The sequence below is a fragment of the Dendrobium catenatum genome, unplaced genomic scaffold (genome assembly GCF_001605985.2).
Source record: "Dendrobium catenatum unplaced genomic scaffold, ASM160598v2 fragScaff_scaffold_1126, whole genome shotgun sequence".
In the NCBI taxonomy this organism is placed as follows: Eukaryota; Viridiplantae; Streptophyta; class Magnoliopsida; order Asparagales; family Orchidaceae; genus Dendrobium; species Dendrobium catenatum.
This window is the reverse complement of record NW_021319588.1, coordinates 135,620-157,326: the sequence shown is the minus strand read 5'-3', so window position 1 is coordinate 157,326 and position 21,707 is coordinate 135,620. Positions and strand designations below refer to the sequence as shown.

At 36.7% G+C, this 21,707-nt stretch overlaps 1 protein-coding gene across 21 annotated transcripts in view; it reads right to left on the bottom strand.

Annotated features, from left to right (window-relative positions):
• Window positions 1-21,707, bottom strand: part of LOC110091869 — a 76,289-nt gene that overhangs the window by 20,968 nt on the left and 33,614 nt on the right. For 20 of the 21 annotated variants that reach the window (XM_028698712.1, XM_028698717.1, XM_028698718.1 and 17 more), the window contains exons 8-14: window positions 21,194-21,463; window positions 14,921-15,076; window positions 8,995-9,422; window positions 8,384-8,894; window positions 7,991-8,314; window positions 850-1,627; window positions 674-732 (exon numbers count right to left, since the gene is read on the bottom strand). In XM_028698712.1, the coding sequence (XP_028554545.1) occupies window positions 674-732; window positions 850-1,627; window positions 7,991-8,314; window positions 8,384-8,894; window positions 8,995-9,422; window positions 14,921-15,076; window positions 21,194-21,463 (2,526 nt within the window). Of the gene's footprint in view, window positions 1-673; window positions 733-849; window positions 1,642-7,990; window positions 8,315-8,383; window positions 8,895-8,994; window positions 9,423-14,920; window positions 15,077-21,193; window positions 21,464-21,707 lie in introns of those variants that run through there. The other variant, XM_020816149.2, reaches the window with a different exon arrangement.

The following is a 21,707-nucleotide window of genomic DNA, read 5'->3' as shown; positions in this document are numbered from 1 at the left end:
CCAAGATAGGATTAATCTCAAAGTTCATTCAGAGCCAGGTCAAACTAAGGGAATTTTCTTGTCAAGAAGCATTGAATTGATAGCTTCACCAATGAATTAACATAAACCCAAACGTTATGTTATTGGTGCATATCCTTTGCGAAATCCGTCAAAATAGAAAACACAGGACAAAAAGGTATATTAATTACATCTGCGTCTCAGGTAAAGTTTGATAGGGTTCATTCTTCATCAAATCCATCAAAATATAGGCAGGGGACATACAGCATGTTAATTTTATCTAAGTCTGATAAATCTAGATCGGGTTATGGGACACAAATATTAAGAGGAAGGATGATATGTGACACTTTAAGATAAAAGGAGACATACAAGAAGGCCAAACTAATTAGCTAACTTCTACAAAGACAAGAAATAGAAGTGAAAGATAAATTAGATTGAAACTAAATGAGCAAATTATGATTGGTCAGAATCATTCAAAATTCCTACCAAAGCAGCGAAATGTGCTGGCATGGAAGCATAGTTTCTCATCAAAGTATATTTTCTAGTTACAAAAGGGATCAGAATGTACTGAGCAACACAATAGTCTATAGATTCTTTATTTCTGAGCTTCTAATCTACAAATAACAAACCAAGAAAATAAAAAATCATACTTTTAAATTGAAAGTTAAAAAGTTACCTTAACAGCTAATTGGAACACTTCCAATGTGTCCACAAACATTTCAGCCACCCTTTCACCTATTAAATCTCCATAAACGTTAGGTTAGATTTCAAAGAATACAATTGTCCTTTGAGTCAAATCAAACACTATCTAACTTTCTAAATCTGAAACACTTTGAAGGAAGTAAAACAGACCTTTTATTTTTAAAGCTCCAGAAACTTCGTCCATGCTTAGTCCTTGCTCACCAGCCTGACAAATGACAGAGTGAACAAACTTAAAATCTGTAGAAGAAGGTCTTGCCTCATTCGTAATAGCAGATGCTGATGCAAGCAATTCAAAATATCCAGTCATAGCATCCCAGCAAGATTGACGGCCCATGTCATGAGTCACATCCACATTATCCAAAGAAGATGTCGAACAAGTTGTTTCAACTGAAGTGGAATTTCCTGCCAAAGCATGGCTATTATCTTTTCCATGTCCTAAACATTCAAAAGCATCAACTCCCAAAACTGTTTCCATATTTAGGAAAACCTTGATACTAGGGAAGCCTTTCTCCCTGCGATCACCATCTGCTTTAGACTGAGGCTTAGGTTTCTTAACCTTCTCACTGCTGCGTGGCACATCAACTTTCCGTTTCAATTTTTTTGATACACCAATGTTACTCATGTCTTCCAGTGATGAAAAAGACTCTGAACTTTTAAATTCATCAGCTTCCCCAATGCCACAATTTGGCAAGCGTGGTGAAATTGAAAAATCTCCAGATAAAACAAGAGAAAAAAGATGGGCAACCTCCCCGCACTGTAAATCTGGAGCAATAGCCACTCCATCCTTTATTAGATCACTCTGCTGTTTCTGAAGCCAACTAGAAAAGTTAGTGGCTCTTTTACCAGAATCATTTGGAAAGGGAGAAGACGAAACATTATGGAAAAACTTCCGGGAAAGTACAAAAGGTCGACTTCCATGTCCAACGACCTGAACAACAAGAACTAAGAATTATAATATTCAGCAAATCACAGGTGATACAAAAGAAATAAAGAAACGAAGGGAGCATAAATGACAGTTTAATTTAAAGAGTAAACACTATCATCAACTACATTTTCAAGTCTTTGAGAAATGCAGTATACTTAATAAAGAAATGCATCACACACAAAAAGCCCTTCTTCATAAGTACTGCTTATCAACTGATACAGATACTTAAGGTTATAAGTAAGGTTCTGCAGTTGAAAGTCAAAGTGTAAAATGTTGATCTTATAAAATTGCATACCATTGAGTCGAAGATCTAACCATAGTAGAGCAAAAACAAATTACAAGGGAAAATAAATGTAAAATACAAGTTTGATTAGGTTTGCATCACATTTGGATCAATTTAAACCCTCAAATATAAACTTTAATGGAAATCACCAAATTTAACGTCTTTGTGTTCGAAGCAATTCAACATATAGAACTTTTTTTTTCTTTTTTTTCTTTTTCATCATCATCGCCCTCAACATATAGAACAATATTTTGAATTGAAAAGAATTGAAAATTAGGGAATTAAATCCCATTTACATTTTTCGTAAGTTAACAAAATCCATTTACTGATTATAAATGCAAATCATGGTAGCTGGGCAATTAATCCGTGGCAATAAGCACTTTGGACGACATGCTGTGTGTGGGCACCGAAAATTCGCGCCCCGGCCTCCCCCGCCTTTCGGGGGAGTTTTAATGAATTAGGATATGAAGAAAATTTTTAGAAGGCAGATTGGGTTTGTAGATAAGACACACCAAGAGATTTCTCCCTCATTTTGAGAGAACTTTATGATCTAAGTTCTTATTTCCTATAGGCGCAAGCCCCTATAGTTAATTACCCCTTTCGGTAAATGAGAGAGAACTTTCAATTAATGTCAATCTTCAGTCATATATGTAGAAATATATATGTTATCTAGCACGGGTTGGTATTTAAAAATTTTATAGTTAAAATTCGGAATTTCACCATCTTGCACCTAAAGCAGATGGTGGGAGAATGGATGATGAACCCGATCAAGATCTCATGGTTCCGTCGTCATGAACCATCGTGGTTCCTAATTTACTTAGTCATAGGAGGTAGTCGACCCAACTTGATATAAGCAACCTTGCCGGCAGCCATGAGTTGCTTCGTCCAAGGGTATCTTGTAGACCTGGGGTAGATATTTGTCTGAAGGGACAAATTTGAATCCACCTTAGCTAAAAGAGAGCTTTGTGCCCAATCGATTAATATCTCAAGGATTTGATGTCATTGAGGAGCTCACATGCTCTGACCATAACCGTAATTTAGGTGTCATTTGATGGCCAACCACCCAGTTCAAAGGGCCCCGATCATAACCATACATCTGCAGTGTCATTTGGTGGCAAAATCATCGGTTAGAGGATATGTGCATCGTCCTTATTAGTATGAGATATATTGAGAATAAATCCTAATAATATTCTCGACCAGACAATAGCTCTTTGTGAGCTGAAATGTATTTTTAATTTTATCCATCTCGGCAAAATGTTGCAGGATGAATGGATTTTGCTTTTGGTGTTTGATGATTGAATTTTAATTTTAAATATTTTTTAATTTTGATATTTTGAATTTTGTGATAATTTGGATGGTATTTGAAATATTCGAAGTTACCCCTCCGGTTGAGATCTAAATTCAACACGGTCATCATCGGGGTATTTGTGAGGAATTTCACTTATTAGTTGAACCTTGTCGACTCTTTCTACTTGTTGACAGAGGATTAAGTTCATTGATGGCTTTATGATTTATTTAGTGAATTTCTTCATTATGGGCCTTGAAGGCCTAATATGAACATATTAAACAAATATTCTGGTCGAAATCATGACTGTATATTTGTTTAACGGATTGAGCTGTGTCGACTTTTATCCCGTCACATAAAAGAATCGGGTTTGAACTTTGGTTCATATATTGACCCGTGCAACACTTTAGGCATCATGTGTGTAAATCATCACGCTTTCCTGGGCCCATGCAGTTATTTGGGGGTATTTTTGTAACTATTTGTTGAACCCTGTCGACTCTATCTAATTACTGACAAAGGATCGGGTTTGTTGCGAGCTTTATGCTCTCGTCAATGAATTTACTTTGTATCATGCCTTAAAGGCCTAATATGAACCTATAAAATAAATATCTCGGTCGACACCGTAACCGTATATTTGTTAATTGGTTCAAGTTGAGTCAACTACTGTCCTATCAAGGAGAAGGATTGAACTTGAACTTAAGTTCATTTCTTAACCTACACAGCATCCTCAGAAGTCACGTGTGTAAATAAAACACGCTTGTCGATCCCATGCGGGTATATGCTTGGATATGCATTTTCTTGCATTTATGTGTATACATTTTACCGTGCATATATGGGGGCATTTTTTGAATTTTTTTTATGTTGATCAGTTGCGCGTGCAATTGTCGTTTGAATGCAACATTCTATTTGGAAGGTCGTACACACTTTATGTTAGCTTGTAGAGATATTGTGGATCTGGTGGCGTGGCATCTGATGCATCAGCGTGTATAATGCATTTTGTATAATGTGCTTGATGTACAATATAAAGGCCTATTGCATTAATGTAGCGCACATGCATATGCATAATATATATATGGATGATGCATCCATAAACTGCCTATTTGATCACATTGTGCATTTGCATGATGATTAAGCACTCTCCCGTAGTGTGCAATGTATATGTGATATTTTGCATTTGCGTATTAATTTGCACAATACCCATTTGCATGCAATATAAGATGTATATATGATATAGCTGCATATTCATATATACATTCATGTGGCCATATGTATGCTAGCATATTTGCACATATATTCACGCATTTGCTTGTATGCATTTATGTAATTATCATACTTATGTGGTGGATATATACGACATAACTATATGTTATACATTTATGTGAAACACTTGTGTATAGATTTATGCATGTATTTAGATGTTGATATGTATCTGAATGATGCATCTACATTTCATATAGTATGCCGACATGCAATATAGTAGCTTAATGTACAATCATTATATGACATATTTTCATGATCTATGTGTATAGTACACTTGTACATCATCTATTTTCTTACATAATAGTCAAATGCTTACATGACATGCATGACATGTTTTGTATCTAGCAATAAGTATATGCCTGATGCATTTAGCATGTTGAATGACATACGTGGGTGCACAATGGGTCTTGTAAAGCGGTTTGTAGGCGCTTGCATTCATTGTGTCATCCGCCTTTACTTGCAGAAGAATGATATATTTACTTGGTGCTGAGTGAAGGTTGGCTGTAGGGATGTTGTGATATCCATTGTCTTCCATTTGCCATCGTCCATGTGTAAATTGCTATGTACCTCTCAGATCTTCAACTATGATCCATAAGCAATTTGCATTCACTCACGAATAGGCTTGCTATAATTGCTTGCAAATGGTACCATGGGTGTATATCTGCATTCATCGAGGACCCATTGTTCCTGCAATGTGTTTGCTATCAATGATTGCACGGGCAACTATATCTTCTTGCACGAATGCTGTGCAAATTAGTGCCAAATTTCAACTTTATAGTTTGCAAGATTGGATATATTTAGTTGTGCTTTGATATTGCCCTTAGAGTCTTATTCATTGCACCTCGGTGGTTCAATTTTCATAGGAGGCCAATATACTTGTCTGCATACTACTATTGGCCCTTGGTCAAGTTGCATTCACTGCAGACTCTTGCATAGTTGCTTGCAATCAGACTATATATTCCTTCTTAATTTTCATCGCCTGCGGGGTTAAGTACCTTTACTTGTATTTTGATGTCGATTGCAGAGCATTGTTACATTCATTGTACATCAGTTTTATGTCGTAGAAGACAAGTGTATTCATGACCTTCACCGCTTGCAAGGTTTATTGTGTTTATTTATGTGTTGATGTTGATCGCAAAGTGTTGTTACATTCATTTTATATTCGCTGCCAAGAACAAATTAGTGTGTTTGTTGATAACTTGATTGTTATTAACTGTATGAAAACCCTGTATTTATTGCACGTTGACTTTTAATTGTTAATAAAAAATTGTTATAATTGTTTTCAGGTTGATTATCATTGACTGTAAGAATGCTACTACGCTGCTGATTTCCCCGCACATGTTAGCTAGCAAGTTGCCATTTTCATTGTGTATTAACCTTCAGTGTTCACACGACTCATATTATATATCTGCTAGCTAGTTAATATCGATCGTATTCGTAGTTTATTTGTTGTAGTCACTTATAAGCAAATTGTTAAGCACATATAAGTTCCTTATTCATTTATTTTTATTTGAACATTAGGACCATTAATTAATATTTGCACTTTAAGGTGAGTTGTGTAGTCATTAATTAAGAGTCTGGGTTCAATTATAGTCCTCTGCAATTCGTTTGAGTTCAAATTCTATGCAAATTGCTTAAGTTCCCTTTGGTTCATTTTTATTCAGTCACATAAAATGATAGCCTTCCGATCACCCGGTTTGGAAAATAGATATATTGGATTTGACTTATGTTAAGGAGGGTAGAGGTAGACCTAAAAAGACATTATTAGAAAATATTAGAAATGTGCTTTTTTATTAGATTTAACTTTTAACAAGGCACAATCGAGAAAAAAAGATTCATGTAGCCGACCCCACTTAGTGGAATAAAGGCTTGATTTTGTTATTATTATTCAGGTTCTCTATTTAGTTTAAATTTCGGTATTCTCCCGACGTCTCCCCTGTTTAGGGGAAATTTTAGTAGACTGGGCCATCCCACTACACTACAAGAGTGTTTATCGTAGGTGTCAGGTGACATGACGGCCGTATATCTTCAATCCCACCATGCTACGAGAGCATATATGGATCTACGGACTACCTGCCTTGAAAATGTGCAATTGGCTTTTCCCGCCACGCTACGAGAGCGTGTAAGGTACTTACAAATGTCCCTGCCACGCTATAAGAGCATGTACAGGGCATACCCGTCTCACCGTACGCGTTGCACTGGGCTTCCTCTCACTGTGCTACGAGAGCGCGTATATGGGGTTCTCCCGCACGACGCAAATGCCGAGAATTGATTTTTTGAGTTTAGAAGGTTATACCTGCGCGATGTGGACAACGACTACGATAAAAATTTCAAATAATATTTTATGTTATAACCAACTCAAAATAAAATCACCCCTGAAAAAAAAAAAATCTCAACCAATTCCAAAATAAGACAACACATTAAATAATAGTGTGACAGCTACACAAGCCAGCACAATATGCATGCATGACCCTTTTGGCATCCTAAGATTTGAATTTTTCTTTTATGCATATGGTTGTAATATTTGCTATATAATGATTGTTTGATAATTGTTTGTGTTGTGAGCACTTACCAAGTGTTAGGATAGAGATATTTGCATGGTTGTGAAAACTGAATTAGACATCGAGCCGGAAATATGAGAGGTATAAGGTTTAATGGTTAGACCGAGGTTTAACTGGATGATGTAATAAATTTTATATTATTATAATAAAAATAAATGATATAATAATTGGGTCTGATCAAGTCAATTTTGTGAAATTGTACTCGAATCAGCCCTGAATTGAGTCAAATTTGGATTGAAGAGGCTAATTTGGGTTCAATTTGGACCGATTTGGGTCGATCTTCATCAATTTGATTTTAATTGGATAAAACTGGGTTAAAGTAGACTCAATTTAGGCCCAATTTTAGTCAATTTGTGTTCGACGATTCTCGATCGAGCCCAGTTGGGCTCAAATCGACTCGATAGGAGTCTAGAATTATGAAAAACATGTCAACAAGAAGTTATAGCTTTCATTTTACTTCTTACCCACTTTGCAAGAATTCTAGCTTCCATACAACTCTTGAAAACCTAGTATTATTTCTATGATGCCATTCTTTGAAAATACATTTCCTTTCTATAGTCATCTTTTCTGCTTTATTCTTCCATGACTAAGTCATTTTACCAATAAATAATTCATTTCAATGTTTGCCTAAAACTTCTATGACAATCTTCATGATGAAAATAATCAATTTTGCACACAAAAGTTAAGTTCAAGTATAGTATTTCAAATTGCCTCTCCCAACAGCCTATCATGCAAATTCTCAATTTCTCACCTCTTAAAATTTAACAATTTAAGCTAGAAGCATCACGACATCAACATCCCTCACCCCAACAACAAGCACATATACACCTTGTTTTGGAACTGGAATAACGATGGGCCAAATCTAAGAAAAGTAACGTAAAAGCAGCTTATGTTGGCGAGCATTATTCAAATGCCAAACAACATACGAGTCATCATAAATTTGACATGGAAACAAATCGAATTTAGGAGAGTAGTACCAGGTAGTTCTTCTCCCTGAGATAGCTGAATGCAGCAAAAATGTCACCCTGGGGATACTTCTGTAGAGTTCTGGCAAGTAAATTTTGCACTCTGGGAGATTTCGAGCAGCTTAGAAAAACAACCTTAATAAGCTCAATGGCATTGGAAATGGACAAAGATTTGTATATTTGACTTAAACCATTATTTCCCCTAAACATGAGAACCTTTCCACGAGATGAATAATTATTTGATCTGTTCTGAGCAGCTGCTGAATAAACAACGGGATTTTTCTTATCAACATCATGCAATACACCTCCACCACATGATGAGGAGCTACATTTTTCCTGTAACAAATATAATTAGATTTAGTGACGAAAAATTGGAACAAAATTTCAGGATTTTCTGAAACTTACAGGTTCAGAAGAAGTGAACTCCAAGTCACGAGATAATCGATTATTAATCCACCCTTCTTCAGGTCTACATCCAACACTCTTAGCATCCTCCTTTTTTGCTAGCCTTTTGTATTTAAACACTTCCTCAAGAGCCAACTTTATGTCCGCGTCTTCAAAATCATCCCAACAATAACGTTGAGAATTTGAATTGCAGATATTTACGCAAGATTTTTCATTAAGAACAGTATCATGCAATTTAAAACCTTCATAACTCTTCTCATAATCATCAACCTTAAGTGATTCCTGGTTAGCCATAACCCGTGAGTTATCCAAACAACGAGTATACCTCTCTCCAAGCAAGTTACAGAGTCTCAAAACTGCTCTTCTAATATTAGAATTCTGATTCAAAGTGGCCATTCTTCTCTTGCATGTGTCTGGTTGAGCTGGAAGATCACAGAGTGAAGACCACTCAACCCGGGCAAACCTTGCTCCAAGCATTGCCCTATGCTTTGCATACTGCATGACTAATTTCCTAAACAATATATGAAAAGAAGAAAAAAAAATTAAAAATACATATATGACCCTAAACAATCATTAAAATCGATCGGCGCAACACTTGCAAGAATCATTACCTATCTGAAATGTCAGTCCAAGAGAATTTTCTCTTACGGCTAGGCTTTAGCTTATCAAACGCACATTGACTGATTAAAGCTGCAGTTTCAGCATATTCTTCATGGGATTGAGGCTGAACTTCAGCAGGACTCAGTTTACTTTCTCTAAGTGCTTGATAGAGACGAACATTTTCACCTGCAGATAGAGAGCAAGAATCTAAACGCATTACCTCATCGTTATCTGAAAAGGTTCTTTCATTTGCTTCATTTAACTCTCCTGCCGGTACATTTGGAGTATGATCACGACAAGCATGATTTAGAAGCCGCCTCCTCTTTCTAGGAGATCCAACATTGTTTGGATTCTGACTTTGTCCCCATCCTTCAGATTTCAAGTGATTGCAGCACCCAGTAACACGGGCTTGCCGCTTATCATAGTAGACACGGAGCACCTAAAACAATTTTTATTGCTAATAAATAACAATAGTGTTACCAGCAGGAATACATCAAAGAAAAATAGGAATTTTTAAATTTATTAAATGAGAGTTTTAAGAAGATTATTTTCTAATAACTGTTGGCTCCGAAAATTCAGCCGCGGCCTCCGCCCGCACTGTTGGCTGCTTTTTCTTTCGCGGGGAAAGTTATAACGGAATAAGTTCCGGGGTAAACTTTGGAAGGCATATTGAAAGGCCAAAAATTCAGTCCAGAAATCTGTCCAGAAACAGTCCAGAAATCTGTCCCAAAACAGCACCCATAAAGACAGCACAGAACCGGGTAGATGTAGCCAAGGGAAAGCAGCCAGGGAGCAAACCGAAAAGGCACAAAGAAGGGGAAGAGGCGGCCAAGGGAAAGCAGCCAGAGAGCAAACCGAAAAGGCACAAAGAAGGGGAAGAGGGGGGAAGGTCAAGGAAGGGGAAACCAAAGAGACAAAGTAAGGGAAAATGAATCTAATTAATTGCTTTAATGAGATGATTAGATAGCAGTTCAACATTAATGAGCTGACATAAGTAGAAGCATACAAAAAATAAATCCCAACTTTTTTTGACCCCCCCTTTGCCTACATCAGCTTGGAAGGGAAAGCCCTGTCATGGTTTCAGTGGAAAGACCAGAGAAGGCCGATCATGAACTAGAGGGAATTTAAAGACTGCATAATAAAGCGTTTCCAAACCGATCAGGGAGGAGACTTCTATGAGCAATTCTTTGCTCTGACACAGAAGGGAGCAGTAGCATATTACCTGGAGCAGTTTGGGCACCTAGCTAGCAGGGTGGAACGACTCTCAGATACAGTATTGGAGGGAAATTTCATGAAAGGGCTAGCAATGAAGGTTTTGATGCCCAGTGACTTGGGGGAGGCCATGAAGTTGGCCCAACTGGTGGAAAATCAGAGGAATTTGGAAAAGGGAGCCAAGAGTAGCAGCACTGGGGACACGTTTAGGATGACGACTACTCATCTCGCACCTAAATGTCCTGCAACATGAGGGAGTAAAGAGGCCAACAAGGAGAAAACAGGAGGGAATGGGAGAAATTTCAAGCGGCTGGCAGAGAAAGATATGCAGGAAAAGAGGGCTAAGGGGTTGTGCTTTTGATGTGATGAAAAGTACACACCAGGACATCGGTGCAAGGACCGAACTCTTCAGGTTCTCACCGTATACGATGACGAGAAAACTGAGGGAGGTGAGGAGGAGACCGAGGAGGAAGAGGAGAAGCTACACTTGGATCTGGCTGAGGTTTCCCTAAACTCAGTGGTAGGATTCACTACGAATCACACCATGAAGGTGAAGGGAGAGATAGAGGACAGGGAGGTTGTGGTGATGATTGATAGTGGGGCTACCCACAATTTCATTTCCACCCAGGTCGTAGACCAATTGGGAGTGAGATTGGTGGACACTGACTGTTACGGAGTGATGATGGGTACGGGGAAGATAGAGAAAGGTCAGGGGATTTGCAGAGGAGTGCGACTTACGAAGGCCACATCAGCATTTGAGAGCTTGAAAAAGGCGATGACTATGGTGTCGATCCTAGCCTTACCAGATTTCACTCAGACCTTCATTGTGGAGACAGATGCTTCCGGGTACGGGCTGGGTGCAGTACTGATGCATAGTCGTAGACCCATTGCCTACTTCAGCCAAGTATTGACTGCTAAAGCCCAGCTGAAATCAGTTTATGAGAGAGAATTAATGGCCATCATTTTGGCCATCCAGAAGTGGTGGCCCTACCTGCTTGGGAGGCATTTCATTGTCAGGACAGATCAGCGAAGCTTGAAATACCTGCTGGAACAGCGGATGGTGACGGAAGAGCACAAAGGTGGTTGTCCAAGTTGCTAGGGTATGATTTTGAGATTCAGTATAGACTAGGGGTGGAGAACAAGGCGACCGACGCTTTGTCCATATGTATGGGGGAGTTGCAGACGGTGGCCCTATCCGTTCCTTTGATGCTTGACTGGGAGGCCATCATGGAAGAAAGTGCTACATATGAAGAATTGGGAAGGATCATGTCAGAATTGTTGAAAAAGGAGAGTAGCCATCCAGGGTACTCATTAGAGGGAGACAGACTGCTGGACCAGGGAAGTTTGTGATGCCCCGTACCTCGATCAACATCCCAAATTTACTCTAGGAATTTCATGGAAGCGCAGTCAGGGACCATTCAGTAGTGCAGAAGACCTACAAGAGACTAGCGGCTGAGCTTTACTGAAGGGAACGCATAAAGATGTAGAATAGATGGTTTCAAGGTGTGAGATCTATTAGATGAACAAATATTTGGCTATGTCACCAGAGGGACTAGAGCCATTAGCGTTACTGGGACGAGTATGGGAGAAGATATCCATGGATTTCATAGATGGGCTGCCTCGTTCAGAAGGCTTCATAGTGATCTTGGTGGTGGTGGATAGATTGAGCAAGTACGCTCATTTCATCCCCCTCCAACATCCTTACACCGCGATGACAGTGGCTTCAGCATTATTTAGAGAGGTGGTCAGATTGCATGGGATACCAGAGGCAATCGTGTCATACAGAGATAAGGTGTTCCTCAGTCATTTTTGGAGGGAGTTGTTCAGGTTATAGGGGACAGTGCTGAAGAGGAGCACTGTTTACCACCCACAAACAGATGGCCAAACGGAGGTGGTCAATAGGAGACTGAAGACATACCTAAGATGCTTTGTATCAAAGACACCCAAGCTATGGGCCAAGTGGCTATCTTGGGCAGAGTACTGATACAACACGTCTTTTCATTTTGCTTCACAGATGACCCCATTCAAGGTGTTGTACGGCCACGATCCCCCACACTTGTTGCACTTTGGAAGTAGCAGTACCCCTGTTTCGTCAATAAAGAAGTACTTAGAGGAGAGGGATCGAGTACTAGAGGAATTGAAAAGACATTTAATGAGAGCTCAACAAAGAAACAAGCAGATGGGCATAGGAAGGACATCCAATTTGAAGTAGGAGAGAGGGTGTTCTTGAAGCTCCGACCGTATAGACATAAGATAGTCGCCAACAGGAGGAATGAAAAGCCGGCTCCAAGGTATTTTGGACCTTATGAAGTGCTGGAGAAGATTGGGGCAGTAGCATATCGACTGAAATTATCATCAGCATCAACTTTACATCCGGTTTTTATGTCTCGCAGTTGAGGAAGGACATTGGTGACTACACAGCCAGTCCCGGGCTACAAGCAACACTTACTAAGGATTTAGAGGCGATTCTAGAACCCGTAGAGCTGGAAGGGGTTCGCCAAAACAATGATGGAACTAAGGAGGCGTTGATCAAATGGAAGAACCTCCAGGATTACGAGGCCACGTGGGAGCCATATGAGAGGATAAAACAGCAGTTAACTTATTTTCACCTTGAGCACAAGGTGATTCTTTGGGAGGGCGGTATTGATATGGCCATGGTTTAAAATTGCGCAATATGAGGCTCGCCTTGAGGCCCGCCTTTGCGCAATTCCAGTGAAAAGCGCCTTGAGGCTTATGCCTCAAGTTTTTCTTATGAGGCTTGCGCCTCAACTTGGTTGAGGCCCGCCTTAAGGAACAAGGCCTCCCTTAATGCCTAAATAGGCTTGCTGCCTATATGTGGGGCCCAATGAGTTTAAATTTATTTGAAAATTATTTTTTTAGGAAGGTCTTGGGCGGTGGAGAGCTTAATAAATAGGATAGGTAAGGGGCAAGGGAGGGAATGCTGAGATTGAAGTTTCTCTTGGAGTTTGAGGGCTCTAAACCTAGTGTCTAGAGATTGGGAGAGAACGATCCTCCTCTAGAATAGAGGATCACTTGTATCATACTTTCTTGTTGGGTTTGTTTCCTTTCGTTTGTTGCAATTTATTGCTTTGGGGCTGATTTCACCCAGATTTTGCTTCATTCTTGTTGTTTTTCTCCAATTAGTGATAGGGTTACTTGCGAACTCAAGTATTTCCTATCACAAACCTTCGTCATCGAACTAAAATAAACTCTGAGGGCTAAATCACTGCAATTCATCATTCATCAGTGTTTGCCCTTCCCTCGCCATTCTCTTCTCTTGATTCCGCTGATATGCTCGGTTCTGCTCTCCTGCTTGCATTCCCATTTGATTAGAGCCGTTCTGCTGAACCGGTTAAGCCCGGTTCTTGTAGAAATTCTTTTCATTCAAATAATATGCTTAATGGATGTTTTGTAATTCTTATGTTGGACTTGTTGGTCGTGATTCCAAATTAACCTAAGACCATGGAAGCATGATTATTGTTGTCATCCATGGGAAAAGAAATGTGGTAGAAATTGGTTGCAAGGAGAAAAAAGAAAAGAAATAAGGCTGCAACGATGAAGAATACAAATGAGAAGATAAGGTAGAAGGAAGATACTTGTAATAATAAAAGCTTGCAAGTTCTAGACAATATAACGATGAAGGCTATAGTTTATAGAAATAGTAAAAGAATAAATGCCTTAAGCTCTAACACAATGAAAATAATTGGAGAAAGTTGGTTGACTTTCAATTCATTATTTGTCTTATTTTATAAGAGTCCAGGAGGTCCAGTAGTAAGAAACACATAACATTTAGGGAAATGATATATACTAACTAAAATAAAATTAGCACGTGGATTGGTGAGGTAACAGTAGTAATCCCATAGATCAATGTAGCATTAAGAGCATAAGGTGAAATTTGATCACTTGCTACAATAGCTAGTGACATCCAATTGTTTGGGCAGAGAAATGAAGGTAGCTGGCTGGGCGAGATCTTCAGCATACGCAGGGGCAATAGGTGGGATCCCTATTGCGGATAGGGAGAGGCGAAAAAGCAAAAGATGGATTCCCAGGAACGGCAAATTTCCAGAAGTTTAACTTTCCACACAAAAACATTCATGACGCCATCAATATACGAAGAAGATAAGAGTCTAGCATATAAGGAGGATTCGGGTCAATTATAGTACTTTAAGAGAGAGAATAGTGCACCAAGGGTACTTCTTAAGGATGATAATTAATTTAATGAAAAAAAAAACTGAGTTTTAGACGTGTCATCTGGTTTCAGCTCATGGGGAAATGACGCAAAGACCAATGGAAAATTATACTAGGAGAAAGCTATTTGGAATTTAACTATGACACATCAAATACAAACCTAAGAAACCACTCCAGGTAATTCCCAAGTATTTGGAAACTTCAGACGCAATTTGACAGTTTGCTTAACAAATAAAACTGTAGAGCCATTAAATCCCGCTATATTTCTTCCATACATCAATACAGTGCTCAGATTACATTGCCACATGCAGTAGAAAAAAGCATGTCACAATGGAACGATTTCATAGAAAGCTACATTTGTTGGCAAAAGTTACTTTGGTGTTCCAGGCTCAGAGAGATTGAGAGGTTGCAGAATATATAGCAATAAGGAGGCCAAAATATCATATAGTACTGATAATTGAAAAAAAAATTGCGTCTCAGCAGAAGAAAATTCAATTAAATAAGTATAGAAGATACTGTTCAGATCTGAATACTGACTTGCTCCAATGTGAGGTTCAGCTCCCTAGAAATCTTTACACAGTCACTGAATGGAATTTTCTTTGTATGATCAACGGTTTTAAAATGCTTAAGCAACTCCAGCCTTTGCTCAGTAGTCATAACTCGAATAGAAGACCATGAACGGCGATGAAATACCTATAAATATATAATCCAATCAAATTCAAGGATGTCAAGATGGTAAAGAATAATAACATAAATTTTGTACTTTTTTGTAGGCAAACAAAGTGGATATTCATCTCCTTTTCAATGGGAAGAAAACAAGCTAGCCAACCAAGCCTAAGCAAGAGTTTAGGAATAAATCCTAAAATTTATACTTGAAATTTACATGATTATGCATTTGCTGCTTGGATGAAAGCCCGAAACAACACAACATGTGGTTGGATTGGCCAAGTTATTTTCTAACTGGTCCATAGGACCTCTACTTTTGAGTTTGAGTTCAAGTTCAGTCAAAATGATTGATTTTGACTTATTCAAATAAAGAAAATTAATTTTATAAAAATATTTGAAATCATCAATCAAAATTACCATTTGTATATAAGTAAAATAAATTTATTTATGCATGTAGAACCGTAGTGATGATGATGGTGCACCCAACCACAAACAAAAATGTACATATATCACATATCGAATTGATTTTGAAATTAATCAAATTTACTCTAAGCGAGCCATATTTGAGTCAAAGCACATCAATTTCAACATTGATTCAATAAAGATTTGGCCAAACATCGAGCGAGTTTCAAGCTTTGACCATAATACTAGCCCTACTTTGTCATTAGGCAATGCTAGGTCTATGAAACAAAAAACTATGTGCCAATGGAAATAAACAAATTACGTGCCAATGGAAACAAATTAATCATCATATCATATGAAAGTTATTGATATTCCATTGACCACAAATATCAATATTACCATTAATATGACACAAGCCAAGTTGCCACTAAGGTAATAAAAGTGCAAGCTTTTTATTAACGGGTATTGATCCATCAAACGATGGTCAACTTAAAACTTGTAAGTAGTTTAGAAATTTTCATTGATGAACTCAATCCATGGGATCACATACCAAACAACCAACACTTGCCTATATTATAGTTGTATGGACAAAGTCTTCAAAATAATTTCTAATGCTCATTTTTTTAGAGATAATGATCAAAATGGTCCCCTAACTCTTAACGAAAAAACAAATGGTCATTGACTATTTATAAGTGTAATTTTAATCTATTGACTTTTTAAATAGGGACCTAGATGATCTCACGGAAAAAGTAATTTGATTCGTATTTAAAGAGTCAGAGGGCTAAATTGTTACTTTAATATAATCCAAAATTATTTTAGTCCTTCAAAAATAGTTAGAGGAATTCCACCCATTTCTCTTCTTTTTTATAAATAAAATTTCGATATAAATATCATTTACTTCATTCCAGTACTAATGTAAAATGTAATGACAAATCATAGCCATAAACATCTTGAGAAAACCTATTGACCTCATAAGACTAGGTAATTCATGCGTGACAATATTAATTTGATGATAACAAGTATAGTGTAATGTCATCAAATGACTTGCTAAGTATTTCTAATGGGTAATTGAATATAGTAGCAACCACGGTGATGATGATGTTCATTAGATTAAATTTGAGTTTTAGTTACTTGGAGATAGACCAAGAGGAGAATCAAAAGACAAGCAAAAATGTTTATCCAAGGTTTCCTTAGTCTAGAGTGCATTTAGATTTCAATGAAAATTATTAGATTTAGATTAATCAAAGATCCAATGATGAAGAACACAATAAAAACATTTTATATTTTATTATGAGAAAAAAAAATTACTCTTAAGTTATTATATAAATTGAAGAAATAATTTGCAAAATCATTTAGAATTACTTGATAGGCAATTAAAATTAACGTGACAACAAGAGATTTAAGTTTCCTATGAATTTCTGAACTCTAAAGGATTGTGCATAATATCCTAATCATTTGGGTGATTGTGCATACAATCTGATATGACTTAATCGTCAAAAATATAGAAGTTGATAATCAATGTAAAGAATCTTGTTACAGATGTCATTACAATTTTTTGCCAGAATTCTTGATTTAGAATCACACATACATGTAACAAATCATACATACAACTGTGAGAAGTTCAGATAAGATTGAACTGGTCATATATACAATGATCCAGTTAGTCATTTTTCAAAATTTAAATTGCTAAATCATCTTGGATTTTGTTTATGGACAATTCAAAAGTGCTGTGAACTAATGTGATGCTCATAAATACATTCCATATCTTCTTCTAAGTGCTAACAAATTTATGGATCAAAAGATTTCAATACAAAATCTTTATTCGAAAAGTTTTTGAGGAAAATTTCAAGTGTTCATTCAACCAATCCATACTTAAGGAGCTTGATCTTGGTAACAATTTTTCTCTTTCAATCTTTAGGTTTAGGAAAATTGATTTTCATTAGTATATGTTTAATCTTACTTAAGTGAAAATTCTATAAGATGGTGACTAGACCTGCAATGCTTTGTGGTGCAAAATGTTGGCCATTAAAAGAGAAGCATATTGAGTTAAGCGTTGCAGAGATGAGGGTCCTTAGGTGGATGAGTGACTTTACTCTTAAAGACGGGAAACAAAATGAACATTTACATGAAAGGGTTGGAGTAGCTCCAATTGAAGATAAGATTAGAGAGAGTCGCCTTAGATGGTTTAATCACATAAAACGGCGGCCTATGTTGCACCAATACACCTATTTATGAAGGCGTGTTGTATCCGATACATCGATACACAGATACGCCTCTGATATGACACCGATACGTGTCGGATAAGGCAAAGCCGTATCCAATTAAAATACTATTTAATTTCAAAAGGACATGCGTATCCGACAAGCGTGCCTGTCGAAAAACAAAAAAAAATCTGAAAAAAAAAAAGACGTGTCGTATTTACTTCCGCAGCTGCGAGTGAGGTTCTCTCGTTTCCGAGATGGATTTGAGTCTCTTGATGATATGAGAATATTAGAAATTGCTAATATTTCACTTGATGAGCCTGAATTAGAAGCTATGATATTTATTGAAGATGATATAGAAGTTCAAAGACAAACCACTGAAGAAGCTAATCATATCATTCCTTCTATTGAATAGCTGAAACTTCATGTGCTAGACAATTTATGTTTATGCTTTTGTTGTTGTACTAGGCATTTAATGCTTCCTCTTGTTTTGATATTATAAACTACAAGGCTACAAATGATGCTGCTTTCATTTTTTTTTGTAATTTCAAATATTATGCTTTGATTGCTTTCTTAATTTTTATGTATAATTTATAAAATATAATGTTGTGTCCGCGTCGTACCCATATCCTGTATTTGTAAGAATTGACGTGTCCCATATCTGTATCGTGTCGTAGTTGTGTCGCCGTATCCGTATCGGTGCAACATAGACGGCGGCCTTCTGATGACCCAGTTAGGAAAGTAAATGTATTGGATTTGACTTATGCTAAGAAAGGTAGAGATAGACCTAAAGGGACATGGTTAGAAAAAATTAGAAATAATCTTTCTTTATTACATTTAAATGAGAATTTAACTTTTAACATAGTACAAAGGAGAAAAATGATTCATATAGCCGACCCCACAATGGGATAAAAGCTTGATGTTGGTGTTGTTGTAGTATAAGTTTAATCTTAAGTATTAGAGATTACTAAATATTTATTTAGTTCATGATTTCCATTATTCTCTACCAAAGTTTAAAAATTTTTTGATAGGAGATTTACCTGAGGTGCTTGGGTATCCTCGTCGTAAATATATGTTTGGATTGCACTTGACATAAAAGAGAGTATACCATATTTAACAAAATTCAATCCATAATTAGACCAATAAGTCAAATTAGTAAATAAGAGTATGACAGGGAGAGATCATAAAAAATTTCAAACCTCATGCTAATTACAACAAGGTACATTCTCCCAAATATCTTGAATCTCCATTGCACCAACCAAAATTGTGCTAGAAGGAATTGCATCCAACCAAAAATTCATCCAATCAATGCAAAAATCTAGTAGAATCAAATAGAAAGTCTTCTACAAGCCTCATACCGTTATATTTAGAATCACAAAACCTCCCTTAATCTACAATAAAATTTTCAAAATTCCAAACCGCATCCAAATTGAAAAGAACCACAAGAGCTTGTGTAATACCATCAATCAAGTAGGCAATAAAATGCATTACTGTCACAAACCGAATTGCAAGGAACAAAATAGAGGAAAACCATAAGGTCATGACATAAATAATTGCATGGAATGAACCAAAGAAATCGTGTCCTAAGCATTCATCTCAATACATTGAATAACTTTATATAGTCCCATTTTGCAAGCTGTTAATTTTAAAACGATGCTTGTAGAAAACCTTTCAACGTTCAATGGGACAATTACCTTATCATCTAGTATGAATTTCACATATATTTAATTCACATCGTTGGCAGGCTTACAATTTCCATTATTAAAATTTCCATGCAAATACTTTTTTCAAGTGACACATGCAACAATAATGCTAAAAGATCAACATGCTACCTAATGAATTCAACTGAATACACTATATCAAGTTTTAAAAGTAGAGATTATGAAAATAACTAGCAAGAAAATATTTTTTAGATTCAACAATTTTCAATCACACAATCAAACAGATTACTAGAAATTATAAAATAAGAAATGACTGTAAAGATGTAGGCCGAACAGGGTCAGATGCCTGGAAATGCTCAGACGAAATGCAAGCAAGCGCACGGGAGGCTTCCACTTTGTCTTTCGCACCTGTTCTCTTGCTCTGTCCAAGACACATACAACAAGTAAGAACCGAATGGAGAAGACACAAAACCCGATTCTGTCTCCCGTCTCTGGCTCTGTCCCGCGCTCCGCCTCAGATTCTACAAACTGAAAGCCTCGGGCTGCCAAAATTCCCAAGAAATCTGGGATTGGTACAAGGTTGTTGAGCTGAGATTTTAAGAAAATCTGAGCCATCCATCTGATTTCCTGATTTAGGAAGCCAAATTGAACTAGAATTTGACAAAAGGGGCTGAAATTGAGCATGGAGTAGACTTGACCCAAATCAATTTGGATCTGATTGGGTCCGATCGAGCCAATTTTGCAAAATTAGACTCGAATCGGCATCAAATTGCATCAAATTTGGTTCGACAAGGCTCAAATAGGTATGATTTGAATCGATTTGGGTCGGTCTTGATCGATTTGAGTTTAATTTGATAAAATTGAATTTAATTTGATTAAATTTAGGTACAATTTGAGTAAATTGATGGTCGATGATGATCAATTGAGTTCGAATCGACTCGATCTTGGCTGAGACAACATGAAAATAAAATCAACACAAAACAAAGGGTGGCAAAATAGAGATGAAGGTTCCACAAAAGTAATTTCACTTAACCACCTAATCCATTCTCTTCAAAATGCTATTCCAATTCATAGGTTAATATTCATGAGCCCTTGGACACCTTTTCTAGATAATTTAATAAATCAAGATTTGTCCAGCTTTTAAAAGAATGTTCAAATTATATTAATTTTACATGGCATGCTATTATAAACAACCCTATGCTGTGCCAATATAGTTCATTTTAATGTTCTGTCAAATCAATTACCATAGTAAAAAAAATGACTATCATATCAAAGGACATGGTTTTGTTCTTTAGTAATACATATGAAATGTTATACTAAACATGCTAAAACCTTGTCCTGAAAAAGCAATAAATAATAAGAACGATCTACAAACCATATTAAGGAAAATGAAACAAATTAGCTCTCCAGTTCAACTTATAGAGGACATACACATAGTAATAGTTAGATTGCCACCATTGTAATTTCAGATAAGTGGACTGAGTCACAGAAATGAAAAAAAAAAAAAAACCTTCCAAAACCCGTGAAATCCCATGCAAACATCTGCTTAATTTCACTCACCTTAACTTTTCTTTAAGCAATTAAGAACAAGTCATGCACTGAACCTTCTAAATTAATTGGTAGAATCATGTTTTTATCAGTACATCAAGTAGATGTTTGCATGAGAAAGAGATTCAGTAAGTCGAATAAAATATTTATATTATAAATAAATTAATAAGCCTAGGAAATATGATACAAGTAGACCAATATCATAGAACTATAAAGGCACTACAATTCCATAAAATGAAATCAAATAAGCATACATCATCTATATAAAGTCAAAGCAAAAGATGTAAATGCAAATGAAAAATGTTTCAGAGGAATATCAAATATTTGCAGACCTCTTCTACAATTGAACCAGGGAAGCACTGTCGTGAATATGATGGATCAGCAGATGCAAAGCAATACTCCAAGGTCTCCCAATATAGCTCAACAGCCTCCTTGTCAGAAAGGATAAAATCATGTCGTAACTTATAGCAATCATTTGATCTTAGGATATCTGAAGATGGTAAAACTGCAGGCACGGGTTCCTCTAAGTATGCTTTAAGCTCCAAAGCATGAGAGAGCAAATTAACATCTTGGACAGTCCCCTTTTTCACTAACTGAATTAACTGAAAATAAAAAATGAGAGAAAAAACACATGTAAGATTATCTGTGTTTGATGGCCCCAAGCTAAAACATGCATATTACGAGCAAATTTTAAGTGCCAAACATGTAATTGAAAATTTGGGTACTCGGCCTAAAATTCAAGAAAGAAAAAGAGCGTGGCACAACGATGCAAAGTTGAAATATAAAGTTCAAAGTCAAAGGTTTGTTTGATTAATGTTGTATTGTTTTAATATGAAACATAAAAAA